General features: G+C 36.9%; 3 protein-coding genes and 1 non-coding gene across 14 annotated transcripts in view; 2 read left to right on the top strand and 2 right to left on the bottom strand.

Moving 5' to 3' along the window:
- The window catches only part of COL12A1 (collagen type XII alpha 1 chain), a 1,021,934-nt gene that overhangs the window by 220,440 nt on the left and 784,170 nt on the right, over positions 1-17,324 (top strand). The gene's annotated exons all lie outside the window — the stretch shown is intronic.
- Positions 1-17,324, top strand: part of LOC126952142 (cytochrome c oxidase subunit 7A2, mitochondrial) — a 1,153,643-nt gene that overhangs the window by 512,703 nt on the left and 623,616 nt on the right. The gene's annotated exons all lie outside the window — the stretch shown is intronic.
- MYO6 (myosin VI) overlaps positions 1-17,324 on the bottom strand; it is a 161,674-nt gene that overhangs the window by 33,021 nt on the left and 111,329 nt on the right. For all 10 annotated transcript variants that reach the window (XM_050786474.1, XM_050786483.1, XM_050786477.1 and 7 more), the window contains 7 exons: positions 17,099-17,190; positions 14,968-15,040; positions 13,339-13,466; positions 9,459-9,554; positions 8,972-9,145; positions 5,682-5,720; positions 3,028-3,121 (listed from right to left, as the gene is read on the bottom strand). In XM_050786474.1, coding sequence (XP_050642431.1) covers positions 3,028-3,121; positions 5,682-5,720; positions 8,972-9,145; positions 9,459-9,554; positions 13,339-13,466; positions 14,968-15,040; positions 17,099-17,190 — 696 coding nt within the window. The remainder of the gene's footprint in view (positions 1-3,027; positions 3,122-5,681; positions 5,721-8,971; positions 9,146-9,458; positions 9,555-13,338; positions 13,467-14,967; positions 15,041-17,098; positions 17,191-17,324) is intronic.
- Positions 10,043-10,145, bottom strand: LOC126954099 (small nucleolar RNA U13). The gene has a single exon (XR_007725545.1). It is a non-coding gene; the product is annotated as a small nucleolar RNA U13 (small nucleolar RNA).

Raw genomic sequence — 17,324 nt, 5'->3', positions numbered from 1 at the left:
AATATATACTGAGTCTAGTATATGCCAGGGAAGTAGAAATGTATGTGTAAGCCAAAACAGATGCAGTTCCTGCCCTCATGGGGCTTATGGATTAAAGGAGGGGAAAAATAAATAATTATGCAAGTAGGTACAAAATTTGTAACTACAACTGTGAAATAAAGGCTCTTGAGCTCAGCACCCCAAACTCAGGCTCCCCTCCAAGTCAGGAATATCAAGAAAAGCTCTCATAGGAAGTGATGACACAACTGAGATGTGAAAGATAAAGGAAATGGCGTGGCAAGAACATCCCAAACAAAGGAGGCAGCATGTGCACAGGCCCTGTGCTGGGAGGAAATATGCAGCATTTAGGGAACTAAAATGAAAATCAGGGTGATTTGAGGACAGAGGGGAGAGAGAGAGAGTGGAAAGAAATGAAGCTAGGGACACAAGGGCCAGGCTCTATCGGACGTCTTCACCCTAATACTAATCTGAAGCCATCAGAGCATTTTAAGCAATAAAAGGACATGATGATTAGAGATGAGCTGTGGAGTGATAATTCTGGATGTATGTGAAAAACAGAATGAAGAGATAGGAGAATACTTAGGAAGCTACAGCAAAAATCCAGGTAAGAGATGGTGACAGCTTGGATTAGAGACTATCAGGACTCACTGTTTAGGAGGTTACATCAGCATGATTGGGGAGCCTACCTAAGGGAATATACATCTGTGCTGTTCAACTTGGCAGTCACTAGCCACATGACTACTTAAATTTAAATCTTTTAAAATCAAAATTAAGGCCAGGCATGGTGGCTCACACCTATAATCCCATCGCTTTGGGAGGCTGAGGGAGGAAGATCACTTGAGCCCAGGAGCTTGAAACCAGCCTGGGCAACATAGTGAGATCCTGTCCCTACAAAAAAAATTTTTTTTAATTAGCTGGACATGGTGGCACAATGCCTCTAGTTCCAGCTACTTGAGAGGCTGAAGCAGGAAGATCACTTGAGCCCAGGAGGTTGAGGCTGCAGTGAGCCATAATTGTGTCACTGCACTCCGGCTTGGGTAACAGAGTAAACCCTGCCCCTCCCAACCAAAAAAAAATTAAAATTAAACAAAATTTAAAATTTAGTAACTAACTCATTCCTAGCCACATTTCAAGTACTTAGGAGTCAAATGTGTCTCATGGCTACTAAATTGACAGATATGGAATATTTCCATCATTATGTAAAGGTCTTCTGGACAGTACTGACATAGAATGAGAAGAAAAACAGGTCTAACTTAAATCCTAAAAGATGATAACAAATATCCAGGTAGAAGAAAATGGGCCTGCAGGGGAATCAAGAATGGTCAGAGAATTCAAAAGAAAAGCATGGGCATAGGCCATGTCAGGAACCAAGAAAGAGTCAAATGTGGCTATGAAGTCCACTAAAATAAGGACTGCAAAAGGGACATTTGCTTCAGAACAAGGCAATCACTGGTGACCTCATCAAGGTGGGAGCTAAATTATCCCGGGGTTAAAGAGTAAGTGGAACGCATGAAGCTGAAAAAGCAAGAATAACCTATTCTTGGAGAGAAAAGAAAAACAGTAAGGAGGAGGAGGTAGCTGTAAGGGAATGTGGCTCAGAGATGAGATTTCAGCATGTTTAAATGGTAATGGGAAAGATCCATCTGAAAGGGAATAGTATGACAAACATAAACAATGCTGAAGATTCATGAAAAAGTAGGAAGAGATGGCTTTCAAGGAACTATAAGCCTCAACCAGGAAGAGAGGCAACCCCTACTTTCTTAACAGGAGGGACGGTAAAGTGGTAGGCAGAAGTGCTTGGTGGCAGACAAGAGAAGCTTTAGGATATTTAGTGAAGGAGGTAAGCCCATCTGCTAGCAGACGCGCAGAGATCTGAGGAAAGCAGGATGGGTCTGACTAATCTCTGATGAGAAACAGAACATGCTGACCAGGAAAACTTGGCAGGACAGGTTTGAGAGCCCTTTAAAGATCAGTGATGATGAATTTAACTGATGCCATACTGTCTTGTCTATCAACCCTATGCAGATAAGAAGAAAAAACAGAATTAGATTCATCAATAGCTATGGTTTTGTGAGAAAGGTCAAGGGTAGATCCAGATTTGTGAGGCGGGGGCTGAAGCTTATACAGCTGGGGAGAGGCCTTTAGGGAAGCAGAAAATTACATGCAGGGCTTTGGAAGGGGTTTATTTAAATGAAGGACCCTGAAGCTTAAGTAACCTTAGCTTCATAGTAAATCTACCTCTCAAAGCAGCAAAATAAGGAGTCAGAGAAGAAGAAAGTGTAAGAAGTATCAGGAAGCTGAGCTGGACCAAAAGGTAAAGAAGAAAGAAGGCTGATACCTTGGGAAAAATTAGGGGTAGTGTTGGTGAGGAGGGAGGATGGGCATGACATAAAACAAACAGGGCAAGCCTGGTGCCTGAGCAAGGTCAGACACGGCAGGGTAAGGGGTAGGAAGTGATAGTTTAAGGAAAGGCATGAAGTGTCACAGACACAGAGGGAATTGTGTTTTCTTTTTTTTTTTTTTTAAGTAAGTGGTGGACTGGGAAGAAAGGACAACAAAACCTACCTTCTGACCGTCATGTGTGGAATGAGAAATGAACTACTGCTGGATTGAGAAAGCTGCCTACTTAAGGAAGATCCAGTTTTGCTGTTAGAGAGTTTTCATAAATGTTTAATGTGAAATTGTTTATTTCACAATATACAATATCTCAATATTGCTCAAATAATTTGCCATCCATGCTTTTCTTTTCTTTTCTTTTCTAAAACAGATCTTGCTATGTTGCCCAGGCTGGCCTTGAACTCAGGCTGAAACAGTCCTCTTGCCTCAGCCACCCAAGTAGCTGGGACTAAAGGTGTAGGCCACCCACATGTGGCTCTATACTTTTCTTATAATTAAAGAAAACAGATGAAAATTTTATTGCACTGTAAAATAATCAAGATAATGGTGAATCATTTGAAAATATCCAACCTATTAAATTGTATTTGAGCTACAACTACTAACACACAGTGACAGAGATTATGAAAATACCTGAACACTGAAGCTGAGACAGAATTTGAGCACCTTCAAAGTGGTGACTTGTCATCTTTAAGTTAGGTTTGATGCAACGAATGAAGCTCGCTCCCTAGGAAAATACAGGTACTTTTTGTTACAATACATATAGCATCCTTATTTTTCTGTTTCTATTAATACCTGCAACTTTCAAAGCATAGTAACATTAACATATGAACCTGTAAAAGTAATTACTAAAGAACTCAAGGCTGGGCGCAATGGTTCATGCTTGTAATCCAGCATTTTGGGAGGCTAAGATGAGCAGATCACCTGAGGTCAGGAATTCAAGACCAGCCTGGCCAACATGGTGAAACCCCGTCTCTACTAAAAATACAAAAATTAGCCAGGCGTGGTGGTGGGCGCCCGTAATCCCAGCTACCTGGGAGGCTCAGGTAGGAGAAATGCTTGAACCCGGGAGGTGGAGGTTGCAGTGAGCTGACATCACACCACTGCACTTTAGCCTGGGTGACAGAGTGAGACTCCATCTCAAAAATACATATATAATAACTCAAAATTTTATAAGCATACTTTTTCTGATTTAAAGTTTACAATGACTTTTTGCATTATTAATGTTACAAAAATGTTACATTTTAGATTTGAATGTCAAAAAGTGTAAAATGAAAAGTCTTTCACTGTGAAGTTTAACACATTTAATTGTTTAACATATTTAAACAATACAACTTGCAGGATGACGTACATGTGATCTTTTCTATATTTAAATGTATTTATGTATGCCATATTTCTATAAGAAAATTTCCCTATGACAAAAGGAGTAAATAAAATTATGCCCCTTAAGATTTAAGCCAATGTGTAAAAGAAAACGAAACAATATTTTCAATCATTCTATTTCAAAAATACACAGTAGGTCTCTAAGTCGCACTGTTGTACATTTTAACATTTTGTTAAACAATATTTTTAAAAGCTTAAAGGCATTCATTTGGAATCAGTATCATATTATGCTGAATGAGGTAAAAAGAATACTGATTAGGTATACAATGAAATGTACTGTTGACTACTGAAATAATTAGACATCCAAATAACTGTTTCTCTTCAAAGTAGCTACCCTGCAAAACGGAAGAACTATTTCAACAATGATGCCCCCTACAAACACATTTATTTATTTATTTATTTTTATTTTTTAATTTTTTTATTTTTATTTTTGAGAGCGAGTCTTGTTCTGTCATCCAGGTTGGAGTGCACTGGCGCGATCTTGGCTCACTGCAACCTCCGCCTCCTGGGTTCAAGTGATTCTTCTGCCTCAGCCTCCTAAGTAGCTAGGATTACAAGTGTGCCCCACCATGCCCAGCTAATTTTTGTATTTTTTAGCAGAGACGAGGTTTCACCATATTGGCCAGGCTGGTCTCAAACTCCTGACCTCAAGTGATCCACCCGCCTCAGACTTCCCAAAGTGCTGGGGATTATAAATGTAAGCCATGGCACCCAGCCCACAAACACTTTTAGAACACGTTTTAGAAATCCTTTTTTTCTATAAATCACAAAGTAATCTCATAATTTTAGAGCAGCACCCTATCTAAGAAATAAAAATAAAATACTCTCTTCATCAGTCTTGGATTTTAAAGATACATGGCCTTAAGAGATAGATATTTGCAGCCAAAGAGGATATTAAAAAGATTTTTAATGGTTCCAAAAATAAATCTGACAGTAAGTTAAGCAACAATAATACTGATATAATAAATGGCTATTCAAAACGACTATTTGAAAAAGCATATGCAAGTTCTAACCAGGTGCCGTGGCTCATGCCTGAAATGCCAGCACTTTGGGAGGTCAAGTCAGGCAGATCACTTGAGTCCAGGGGTTCAAGACCAGCCTGGCAAACATAGCGAAACCTCATATCTACAAAAAATACAAAAATGAGCCAGGACCGGTGGTATATGTCCATAGTCCCAGCTACTTGGGAGGCTGAGGTGGGAGGACCACTTGAACCTGAGAGGTGGAGGCTGCAGTGAGTTGTGATTACACCACTGCACTCCAGCCTGGGCGAGAGAATTGAGACTTTGTCTCAAACACAAAAACAAAATTTCAAGTTCTGTGGATTTCTGTAAAAAATAAGTCTTACTTTAGAATTATGCTTCATTTATATAAACCACATATGAAATTTCTGTCTATGATGTTTTTCTCATTTTAGAAAATGGGGTGAGTTACTAAAATGTATAGTTAAAAAACAGGCTTCTAATAAATTTTGCCTCTATAGCGGGGCGCAAAAATATTTTGTCCATTTTTTCCACATCAACATTGCCATGTCTGGAGAATGTTACTGTAAGAGTAATAAAATGAGATTGAATTTCATGCCTAATCTTTAATTCTAAAAAAAAAATTCTTCTCCACAATTACTACTTATTTTCACCTTCCTGAAACTGTAAGATAATCTTAATTTTCAAACAGTCAAGAATTCCATATATTTATAAAATAATCTGATTTCACATATATGACATTTCTTCAGAAAAACCTAATCAAAACAATAACCATTTTTAAAACTAATTTTTTAAAATAAGGTAATAAAGTTTAAAACGTATTTTTAATTAGTACAGGGTTACTATGCCTACTTGCATAATTACTATTAATAGTTTTAGATGACCAATAAAAAAAAAACCTGTTTTTTTAACCGTACTCACAGTACTTCGAAGTTTATCCAGAAGCAAATTTAACTGTGTCTGTGAAAGAAAGGAAATCAGTTTATTATTTCAAAAAGCCAAAGTACACAGTGTCACGAGTTAATATTAGCTTTCCAGTATTGGGATAAAATAACATGCAATAACATCCAAAATCAACACATTTCAGTTTAACAACCACCTGGTACACAAATTCTTTAACAGACAGTATCATGCAAAATGACTAATGTAAAGCAAGGACAATAACTTATACAGAAGTTGTATAATTAAAAGACTGAAAATTAGCAATATTTAAAAACATACACTCATATTTGCAGATGGGATGAATGAGGAAAAAATGTACAGGCAATGAAGGAAGTAAATGAAAATACTGAGGATGCATTTAATAAGAGATCAACAGCACAGTATTTGAATGTGGCAAACTGAAGTTTGTGTCACACACATTAAGAATGAAGACATGTTTAAAATATACACTAAAAGTATATATTAGGATTGTTTTATGGAACACTTAGCGTAAACAAAATTGTCCTGCCTAGCTACAGATATCCTTTTTAATGTTTTAAAACATTTTACATTTCAGTTATTTTTAAACGCTTGGACAATTTTCTCAAAAAAAATTGACAATGAACATTACAAGTTACTACGCTTTCTTGTTTTTATAACATCGATTATAATGTGGTATGGTGCAGTGTATTAAAATCATTTATTTGCCTTACTACTCTGCAAAATAAGTTAATAATGTAAAATTTTTCTATCTGGATTTTATACTGAGATATTTATTATACTACTTACAAAAGACAAACTAATATGTTATTTTTTAAACTAATATATTATATTCATCATAGCTATAATTAATAGTAAGTATAGTTTACCGAATGTCATCTATAAGTCAGGTACCGCTCAAAGCTTTTCACAGGCATTACTATGTTTAATCTACTTAAGGATAGAACACGACAATCCTAATTAAGGATCTCATTTTACAGGTGAAAACATCGAGATTCAAGGAAATAAATAACTTGCCTGAGATTACGGAGCTAATAATGGCAAACATGATTCCAACATCGGCCTGACACCAAATTTCATTCTCCTATGAGTGATACTATTACAGTATACATCACATATACTGAGAGGCTTAAGTTATTAACTTAATGGATTTGTCCATTGAATTACAGTAATACAGTTGTATCTCACTTATCTGGTTGACAGAGTTTTGACAACCTTAATCAATCTGAACCACCATGCCTGAGAAGTATTAAAGTGACTAATTTGTAAAGAAAGCAACTGTCACAAAGTCCAGACTCCTTCATCCACAGACTAAGCACAGTATTCTCCCAAAAAAAAAAAAAAAAGGAGATAAAATCAGCATCAAAATAAACTTTAGCAGCTGAGAAGAGAGGGAAGAACGTCAACTATCAAAGAACAGTCAAGGACCATAAGGCTTAAGAGTAAAAAGCCTCAGGCAACTCATGCTTTATTTGTATTTTATTTTTATTAGAAAACATACCAATATTCGTATAATAGAATTGTTTCCATAAAAAAGGATGACTTTTTCTAAAACACTGACAGTAAAGCGTTTATGTTTCAATAACCTGAAAAAGGCACTTCCCAGTAGAAAATGTCCAGTTTCCAGTGATGCTAGATAACTGAAGTACTGCTGTAAACGATAGCCTGTTTTGTGTTTATTGCCTTATATACTTTGATTTTAATTTAATGAGCTATTCTACTATATTTAAAATTAAGAATCTATTACTATTTTATTTCAAGGTATCTCAGAGGAAAATGTGAAATATTTTATTATTAGTATTCAGCTATAACTTTCAGAGGCTTAATGTAAAAAAAGTGTATTAAATATAAGCAATTATAAGAAGTTTCAAGGCTCAACCTAAAAGATTATGTAATACAAAGAAAAACTGTAAGAATTTATTTATATTGTCTAAAATTTCAAGTATGTTCTTATCAGAAATACTACAATAATACTAGAGTAGGAAAATAGTGAGTGATATCCGTTTCTTATAGGCAAATATACTATTTTTAAACCAACCTATCAAATGTCGATTCAGAAATAGAATATTCAAATAAGAAAAAAAGATTGTTCATTGAGAGAATCAGGAACTCGTAATTAATGAATATAACTTATAACAAAATTCAAGGCTTTTTATTCAGTTACCTAAAAATGTATTATGAGGTTTTCCCTATATTCATGTTTAAGCTTTAAAAGAAAACCTAGCTCTTATAAATATTTTATCAATTTAGTTATTTAGAGTCCATTTCAACCCAAAACAAATTTGGGGAGGCTTATACTATCAGCACCATAACATTCTGACACTTAAATCTTTTTCCTAATTACATTATTTTAAATATTTAAAGTACATATAGTGAAAAGCAAATGTAGAGTTTTATTCTAAATATAACAATAATACTTTGTGGAAATATATAATAAATTAATTCTCATATATATTTTTGTTCTACATATTAGTCATTCATTAAACTCATAACATCACACATTTTAACATTAATTTTTCTACACTAAATACTCAACAACTAGAACCAATTAGTAGTGTTTCTAAGACAAATCCTGTGCTATTCCTTGTCAGATCTTAAAGAATAAATTCCTGATCCAAAATTAATAAAACAAATGAAATATTCTTCCATGTTAAATAAGCAATTAGAAGAGTTTGCCACACCTAAGTGCTTATCTTTAACAGAAATTATTAAAAGCTTTAATCAAATTTTAGTGTAATATGCACACCCAAAATGCCACTGTGAGAGAAACACATTGAAAATGAATTACAAACTGAATCATTAACTTGAGATGGGCTCTTTTTAACATGGCAGCCACTTTATAAATAGGAGTCCATGAAGGCGATCATTTACCTGAAGCCCCTGGCTGTGCCTGCTTTTCTCTCTCAACTCAACTAGTCCTCTCTAGCCATCCCGAGCTGGACTACTCCAGCTAAAACAAAACTGCTGAATGAGGAAGGAAACAGAAAACACATGGGAAAGAGAAGGTTTGAAGGTCAACCAGACAGTATGCAGAAGCAAGAACATTAGGAGAAGCAATCAGATATGTTAAGAACCAAGAATGAACACATTCAGAAAATTACAAGCATTTCTGTATGTTCAATTGCTAGGCCTACATTATGATATTTTACATACAAATATCAACAATGCAGGGTCTGCTCTTGAACTTCACTGTGAGATTTCTGACAGTGATCTACATTATCCACTTTAAAATATAAAACAATAATTTCATTTTAAATGTAGTAAAAAAAATAAACAAATAACCTAAATACCTTAAACTTGTTTCCCACGCTGATGAAGCTAAGTTTTCCTGCTTTTTGTTTAGTATCTTTGTTGTTATTTGTGGATGATTCAAATAATTCCCGTATAAACTTATCTCTGGATTCACATATTAAGGATTCAAGAGACATATGTAAAGCATCATTATTTTTCTCCACAAACTGGGTCTGAAAAATAAATCAAACAGGAATGTTTCTGTCCATCTTGTGATAACATCACTTAACATAGCTCTGTCCAAAGGATCTTTCTGTCATGACAGAAATGTTCTATATCTGCACTGTCCAATGCAGTCACCACTAGTCAGTGTGGATGCTGGGCACCTGAAGTGTGGCTAGTGTACGGAGGAACTGAATTTGTAATTTTACTTAAATAACCACATGTGAAAAAATAAATAATCAACCACATGTGACTAGAATCTATCATACTGTACAGTGCAGCTTCAACATGAAATGGTTTTCTCCCTGTAAAAGTTATACTCACTGTTTCATAGCACACTGCCCCCGCAAAATGCCTGATAATGAAGCCTTCATCATCTCTGATGTTCCTATGAACTGCCAGCTTAGATTTTCTGGGAATCTGAAAAACAATACATATGTGAGTTACTAAATGATCAAAAATATATTACATAATCATTCTTTAGAAAACAACTGAGATGTAAAACACTTGAAATTATACATGAAATTTTCACACTTTTCACAATTATACTGCTTTTATGCATTGAGTATGCCTTAAAGTATCAATAAAATCTAGCAAATATTTGGTATAATCTCTTAGGAAAGAAAATAGGAGTAAGACACACTCACACACACTCACACACACACACACACACTCACACACACACACACTCACACACACAGAGACAGAGACAGAGAGAGAGAGCCCCCCCCCCAAGAAAAACACACAATTTAAAAGTACACGGTTATAATAAAAAAAATTTTTTTAAAGCACATGCAAAACACAGTTGGCATTTTACAAAGTTAACCACCTATTTCTAAAGCAGTGGTTCTCAACCTTGGTGCTCTATTAGAATTACCTGGAGAACTTTGAAAAATCTATCTCTTTCACATCAGATGAGTAACGCGCCAACACATTAACAAGGCTGAGGGAGGAACATCTCACACATGAGCATGAAAATCCAATCAACAGGCTTATGAACTACGAAAGGATCAACCTGGAGAACTTTTAAACATCCCAAAGCCCATACCATTTATATCAAATGATTTCCATGTGCAGCTAGTCAAAGAAACACCTGACATCAGCACAGGGACTCTCCTACTGTTCCAAATAATATAGCCTAACATATTTACACAAGGAGCCTGAATCTGTTTCAAGAAAACTAAATCAGTTTAGGGTTGTGCCAGTGAATCATAATAGCTCATATTTATATCATAAAGTTTCTAAAATGTTTTCACTTACAAGATCACATCTGACCCTTGAAATAACCTAAGGTTAAGAAAAGTGATGTTGGGCTAGGTGCGGTGGCTCACACCTATAATCCTAGCACTTCGAGAGGCTGAGGCAGGTGGAATGCTTGAGCTCAGGAGTTTGAGACCAGTCTGAGCAACATGGCAAAACCCCATCTCTATAAAAAATATGCAAAATTAGCCAGGCGTGGTGGAGCAGGCCTGTAGTCCCAACTACTCGAGAGGCTAAGGTGGGAGGATGGTTTGAGCCCGGGAGGCAGGGGTTACAGTGAGCCAAGAAAGTACCACTGCACTCCATCCAGAGCAACAGAGCCAGACCCTGTCTCAAAAAAAAAAAAAACAACAAAAAAGATATCATTTAAAATTGAGGGTCTACCGCCATACTACCCTGAATGCACCTGATCTCATCTGATCACAAAAGCTAAGCAGGGTCAGGCCCAGTTAGTACTGTCCAGGCACGGTGGCTCCCGCCTATAATTCCAGCACTTTGGGAGGCTGTAGCAGGTGGGTCACTTGAGCTCAGTTCAAGACTAGCCTGGGCAACATGGCAAAATTCTGTCTCTACAAAAAAAAGAAAAACAAAAATCTAAAAAAATAAAACTGAGAAAACTGACTTGGGAACCTTAGAGGCTTGCTCAAGGTTGAAGAGGCAGCAGAACAGAGAGGCTCTTCCCTGTGGGAGGCAATACACCAGGACAAGTAAAGTGCAGGCTCTGCAGCCAAAGTGCCTAGCCTGACTCCCAACCTACCATTTCTTCACTTGCTATATTAGGCATGTCACTTAACCTCTCCTTGTATGTCTCCTCATCTGTAGCATACACATCTAACAGGATTAAATAATTCAGTAAAAACATTAGAATAGTGCCTGCCACATCTAAGTGTTTGACAAATGATTATTTTCGAAAAATACAACAAAAGGAATAACCTAAATAAAGTAGGATTTACTGCCTTATTCTTGTTCTTGGTTGACAAAAGCAGCCAAGGCCCATTCTTGATGCTTCAGTTTACCGTCCTTTAAGTCACATGCCTCTGAGACCCTCGTGAAAATTCTGTTGACTAGCAATCAGCGCCCCTGGTAAGTCATCTGCTTGTGACTCTAGGTGCCAACTCCTGGTAAAAGTAACCACGCATCCACGGGCTGGTCATACAAAGACCAGTGAGCTATGAATGAATAGGATTGGATACGTATCTTCAATTTTAGCAAAAGTTTTGTTGAGGATACATATTGTTTTATTTCTATCTCCACTGAAGTAACAGAAATAGGTTCCACATTACAAGAAATATATAGGGATACAGAAGAATTGCAAGTCAATGGGGCAGGTGGTTGTGAGATTTTAGACTCTAGTGAAGGTTAACACAATTATATCAGCTTTTCAGGTAAATTCATTTAACCTATTTACCACTGATTTTGTTAATAATGAATGGAAACAAAACTACCTGTTACCATTCACTTAAGTTTCTGGATTCATCAAAGCAATAATCATTATACTATGTTACAATCTCAAAATAATATACAGTTTGTTTGGGAGGCAATTTTGCCTATTAGTTTCCTAATTCCACTAAGCAACTCTAAACAGTTTTTCTTTCTCACTCTCCTGTTTGTTGTTGTTGTTAATGATGTTATCTATGAGATGACGCAGCACCTATCTTTGTGGTTGAAACTGACATCCATTTGTGTGGCTAGCACATTGTCTGTACTAGCCAAGCTCTTGTGGGTACAAGGATGGAGTTGTGCTTTTATTACCTCAGGTGATGATGACTGAATGAAAAGACAGGCTCAGAAGAGGTGAACACAGGAAACATCTCAATAGCCACACAGTCCACCCCCATGGAGAATGGCTCTACTTTTCATTGCCACAAAGACTCAAGCACAGCTCTAGGACCTAACAGCCATTCAGAAACCAAGTGTTCTGGGCCAGGCAAAGTGGCTCATGCCTGTAATCCCAGCACTTTGGGAGGTCAAGGTAGGGGGTTCATAAGGTCAAGAGATTGAGATTATCCTGGCCAACATGGTGAAACCCCCGTCTCTACTAAAAATACAAAAATTAGCTGGGCGTGGTGGTGCATGCCTGTAATCCCAGCTATTCAGGAGGCTGAGGTAGGACAATCACTTGACCCCAAGAGGCAAAGGTTGCAGTGAGCCAAGATCGCACCATTGCATTCCAGACTGGGTGACGAGAGCGAAACCGTCTCAAAAAAAAAGAAAAAAAAAAAAAAAAAAAAAGAAACCAGGTCTTCTGGCCCTTTTAGAGTGCACCTCTCATTTATTTCTACTGCTGTCTGTGTCTGCTCTTCTCTTTACCTAATCTTTCTATTGCTTCAGATTCAATTTCCCTCTCTGAGTATATTTTCCACTCAAAACTCCTTAGGAAAGAGGGTCAAAATGATTGGCTGATCATTATCTAATATGTATTGCCTGCACCAGTCAAGAGTTCTAAGCCACAACCTCAACTGCTGGTCTTACAAATGAGCAGACAGATGGCTGCTTGTGACTCCTGGAATGTGATATCCACTTAGCTCAGAAGGGAGACCATGAAGACAGCAGGTAATCCTCACTGTACTTTTAATTTTTTGACACAGGATCTTGCTCTTTTGCCCAGGCTGGAGTGCAGTGGCATGCTAACAACTCACTGTAGCCTCGACTTCCAGGCTCAAGCTATCCTCCCACCTCAGCCTCCCTAGTAGCTCAGACTACAGGCACATTGTACATATTAGACAGATGAAATGTACTTTTCATCAGAGAAAAAGTCCCTTGATTACATAAAAATCATATATAAATACCCATCTAAGGAAGATACTGTGCTGGATATAATATAGTTGCTCTACACATGCCATAATTTTTATTCTAATTATTTAATAATATCTAATAGCTAATGCACCCTTTTAATAATGTCTCATCCCACCATAGAGTCTCAGTTTCAGAATGGCAAACTCACAGTGAGTCGAAAATGATCCTTGTGCTTTTGGTGAACTGCAGATGTAAAGTGTTGATCACTTGGCTGGGGAAGGCGATTTTCCTCATCCAAAATATCCAGTATTCCCACTAATTTGGCTTCAATTAAATCTATTTCAAAAAATGAAACACTCACAATAGTGTAAAAACATAACATTTTAAAGATATGTGAACAATTCACTGATCACAGATTTCAAGGACTGATCAGAAACAAGATAGCATGTGATTCTATACGTGTTCTCTCAAAAGTTACAGAGAGCTGATGGATTTTTATTTCAAATCTGGCCATTTATAAAAAAGTAACAGTATATAATTATATAGGTTTTAGAAAAACTATTACATAAAGACAGCAAAAGATTATAATAACCATTCCATTTGTAAACCAGGAGAAGAGACTAAGGAATTTGAAATTCCTCCTTTTCCAAATGATAGCTATATTCAAAGTAAAGTGAAACTACAGAAACTTCTGCATGCATAGCTTTTTAATAATACTTTTAGAAACTGATGTAAATGCTTTCAAACAAAATCTGTAACAACACATTTTTACACTCTTTCCATTCGTTTGAATTTCCTTCCTGTCCAAACTAACTATAAAATGTAAACTGCTTGAATACAGTATGTAACAATTATTGAGTGGAACAAAGCGGTAAGACATAGGAAGAGAAAATTCTAACTACATTAGTGAGAAAATGATGCTTCTTGGGTAACTAGTGGTAGTGCAGGAGGGGCATGCTGAACTAAGCTACGAATGCGAGTATTTTGATAGATGTAGTAGCAGGTGAAAGTGGGCCAAAAGACAAACTGAAGGGAAAGAGTTCCAGCCATATCACACCACACAGTCAAAGACACAGAGGTTAGAAAGGGTCAGTGTGTTAAGGAAACGTGGAGTGGACCAGATGAAATGTGAAAATGCTTTGAAAATTTATACTGATGTAAAGTAATATTATTATTATACTATTTTTTTTTCAAATCTAGCCCATCAGTTACTAACAGGATTGTCAAATTGTGTTTTAAAAACAAGGCTTGCCCAACGGTCTATTTTAGAGATGGGGTGGGGAAGAAACGAAAGACTGAAAACCGGCTGTGGGGCTACAGGGAAAGGTTTCTTTACCACTAAAATGAAAGCAGAGCCTCTATTCTCCTGCTGCACAGTGTTATCTGGCTGTGACACATGAAGTCAACTCACAACCAGTTAGAGGGTGCTGTCAATGCACAGAGTACAGCAGAACCAAGAGAATCACAGAAAAGCAGGGCAGACCCTGACAAACTTGCCTGGAGCCTGGCCTAACTATGGACTTCCTCAGGTGAATAAATCTCTTTGCTGACTAGGCAATTAAGTTTCCCCCTTAACCAATTCACATGCTAACTATTTAAGTAGGAAAACATCCTTCAAAATAAATAGAAGAGATTATAGAAAACTTCCAACAAAGATAACTTTGATGTCTTGGTAGGAAAAAATAACTTCCAAGCAGTAATAGAGAAGTAACCTTCTCTCAAACACCAGTTTCAAGTCATATAACAAGTCATGTCAATTACAAAGCACAGAAAAAGTACTGAACCCATTCACTTTATCTTCCCATATTTTTCAAAGATGGAGTTAAAAAACACATACCTATACAGTCCTGATTATCCACATAATGTACTTCATTAACACCTAAACCTTCTTTTTGATAGAGTTCTTGTTCCTAAAAATGCAATAATCATAATCATAGATATGGAAATACAGAGCAATAGTAAATTTTGTGCTGTTTCTGAACATAACATTTACTAATTAGAATGCAAAGGTTTATACAAACTGGTATAGCCTTAAATGTTTTCCAAAAACATACCAGATTTTGAACATTTGCAGACAGGCACTAAAGGCAAGGAAATAGCAATTAACTGCAAATGGACTCTAATATCAATACAGTGATATATACGAGGCATACATCACTTGGGGAAAATAAGCGTAATTTGGAAGAACAATATATGGTCAAATTTGAGTCCTCAACCATGTCTTGTGTCTTCTTAAAATTTTTAAAGGGATTTTATCATAGATGGGTAAACTATGCAATGAATTTAAGTAAATATGTTTTAACGTTGTTTCCTGAATGTTTAAATATTTCCTCCCATGAGAGATACTAGAAAAGGTTTCCAACATTCTAGAAGGCACTGTCCACTTTAACACATCTCAATTTGAAATTCACATTTATTTTAAAGGATATTAAAAAGGTGAACATAAATCAAAATACAGTCTCCTTTTTATAATGTTTCTAGATAAAGTTTTTCGGTAGGTTGGTGTAGAAGGGAAGGATTAGCTTATGTTAAATTAGAGGCATGAAGGTAAAACTTCACATAGTAATAGAACTAATGTGACTGGATAAACATTTTCAGAGAAATTACCTTACTGGTAAATACTTGTTTTACCTGTTTGTTTATGCCAGAATTTATTTAACTATAGAATGTAAGTAAAATGTACAAAAGCTAGAATGTGCTGGGAAGCCCGTAAAAACATAAACATAATAAAAATGTGGGAAAGATAGAAAGGATGGGAATAGGAAATAAAATACTGCACATTCCAGCCCAGATACAGTAGAAGCAGCTGACAGTCCACAAGGTGGCGTGACAAGGAAAGTACTGCCCAGAGGCACTCCAGGACAATGGACGCATCAAATCTGCTGACTTGGTGGCTTTGCTGCCAGACAGAGAAAGGTGAGCAGGCAGCAGAGTAGGCAGAAGCAGAGAGACCTGAAGAAGGGGAGGTACAGTAGGGCATGGTGACTCACGCCTTTAATCCCAACACTTTGAGAGGCTGAGGCAGGCAGATCACCTGAGGTCAGGAGTTCAAGGCCAGCCTGGCCAACATGGTGAAACACCATCTCTACTAAAAATATAAAAATTAGCTGGCCATGGTGGCACGTGCCTGTAGTCCCAGCTACTCAGGAGACTGAGGGAGGAGAATCACCTGAACCCAAGAGGCAGAGGTTGCAGTGAGCCCAGATCGCACCACTGCACTTCAGCCTGGGCAAGACTTCATCTAAAAAACAAACAAACAAACAAACAAAAAACAGAATGAGAGATGCCAAAGGCAGGGATGAGGGTAGAAAGTTGTTTGGTGTGGTAGAAGTAGAGACAACAGACCAGGCGCGGTGGCTCACACCTGTAAGCCCAGCATTTGGGAGGCTGAGGCAGGCGGATTACTTGAGGCCAGGAGTTCGAGACTAGCCTGACCAAAATTGTGAAACCCCATCTCTACTAAAAATACAAAAATCTGTTGGGTGTGGTAGCCCGCGCCTGTGGTCCCAGCTACTGGAGAGGCTGAGGCAGGAGAATCGCTTGAACCCGGGAGACGGAGGCTGCAGTGAGCCATGATCACACCACTGCACTCCAGCCTGAGCAACAGAGTGAGACTGTTTCAAAATAAAAATAAAAATAAAAATAAATTTAAAAATAAATTTAAAAAAAAAGTAGAGACAACAAAATCATAAAAAGAAACAGAGCTTCAAGTCTATTAAAAGTCACTAATAAAAATAGATGTTCACTTCTGAGGAAGCCCCCATTAAGAGTTTTTATCAGGTCCCTAAACTTCAGCTGAACCATTAACACTTTTGATGTGCTTGAGCCCCGGGGCCTCTGCCGGGCTTCAGTCACCTTCCATTATACAACATCCATCCCCACCAATCAGGGTAACTGCAGCATATCTCTTCCTTGAAATTTAAAACAGCTTTATGCAGATCTTAAATTTAAGTTATAAGGGCAATTACCTCCTTCAGAATCCTTTCATTAAAAAATTGTTGAAGTTTTTCATTGCAATAGTTGATGCAAAATTGTTCATAACTGTTATGCTCAAAGTACTCTGAAAATATAAAACCAGAACCAAGAGTCATTATGAGATCAACTTCATATAAATTTATCATAGAATAAAATGTAATTGTAATAATGGCCTAATTTAAAATTAGGTTAAAAAATATATATACACATGTATATATA

This window comes from Macaca thibetana, chromosome 4 (assembly GCF_024542745.1).
Source record: "Macaca thibetana thibetana isolate TM-01 chromosome 4, ASM2454274v1, whole genome shotgun sequence".
In the NCBI taxonomy this organism is placed as follows: Eukaryota; Metazoa; Chordata; class Mammalia; order Primates; family Cercopithecidae; genus Macaca; species Macaca thibetana.
The sequence above is the reverse complement of the archived record's forward strand: the minus strand, read 5'-3'. Positions and strand labels throughout refer to the sequence as shown.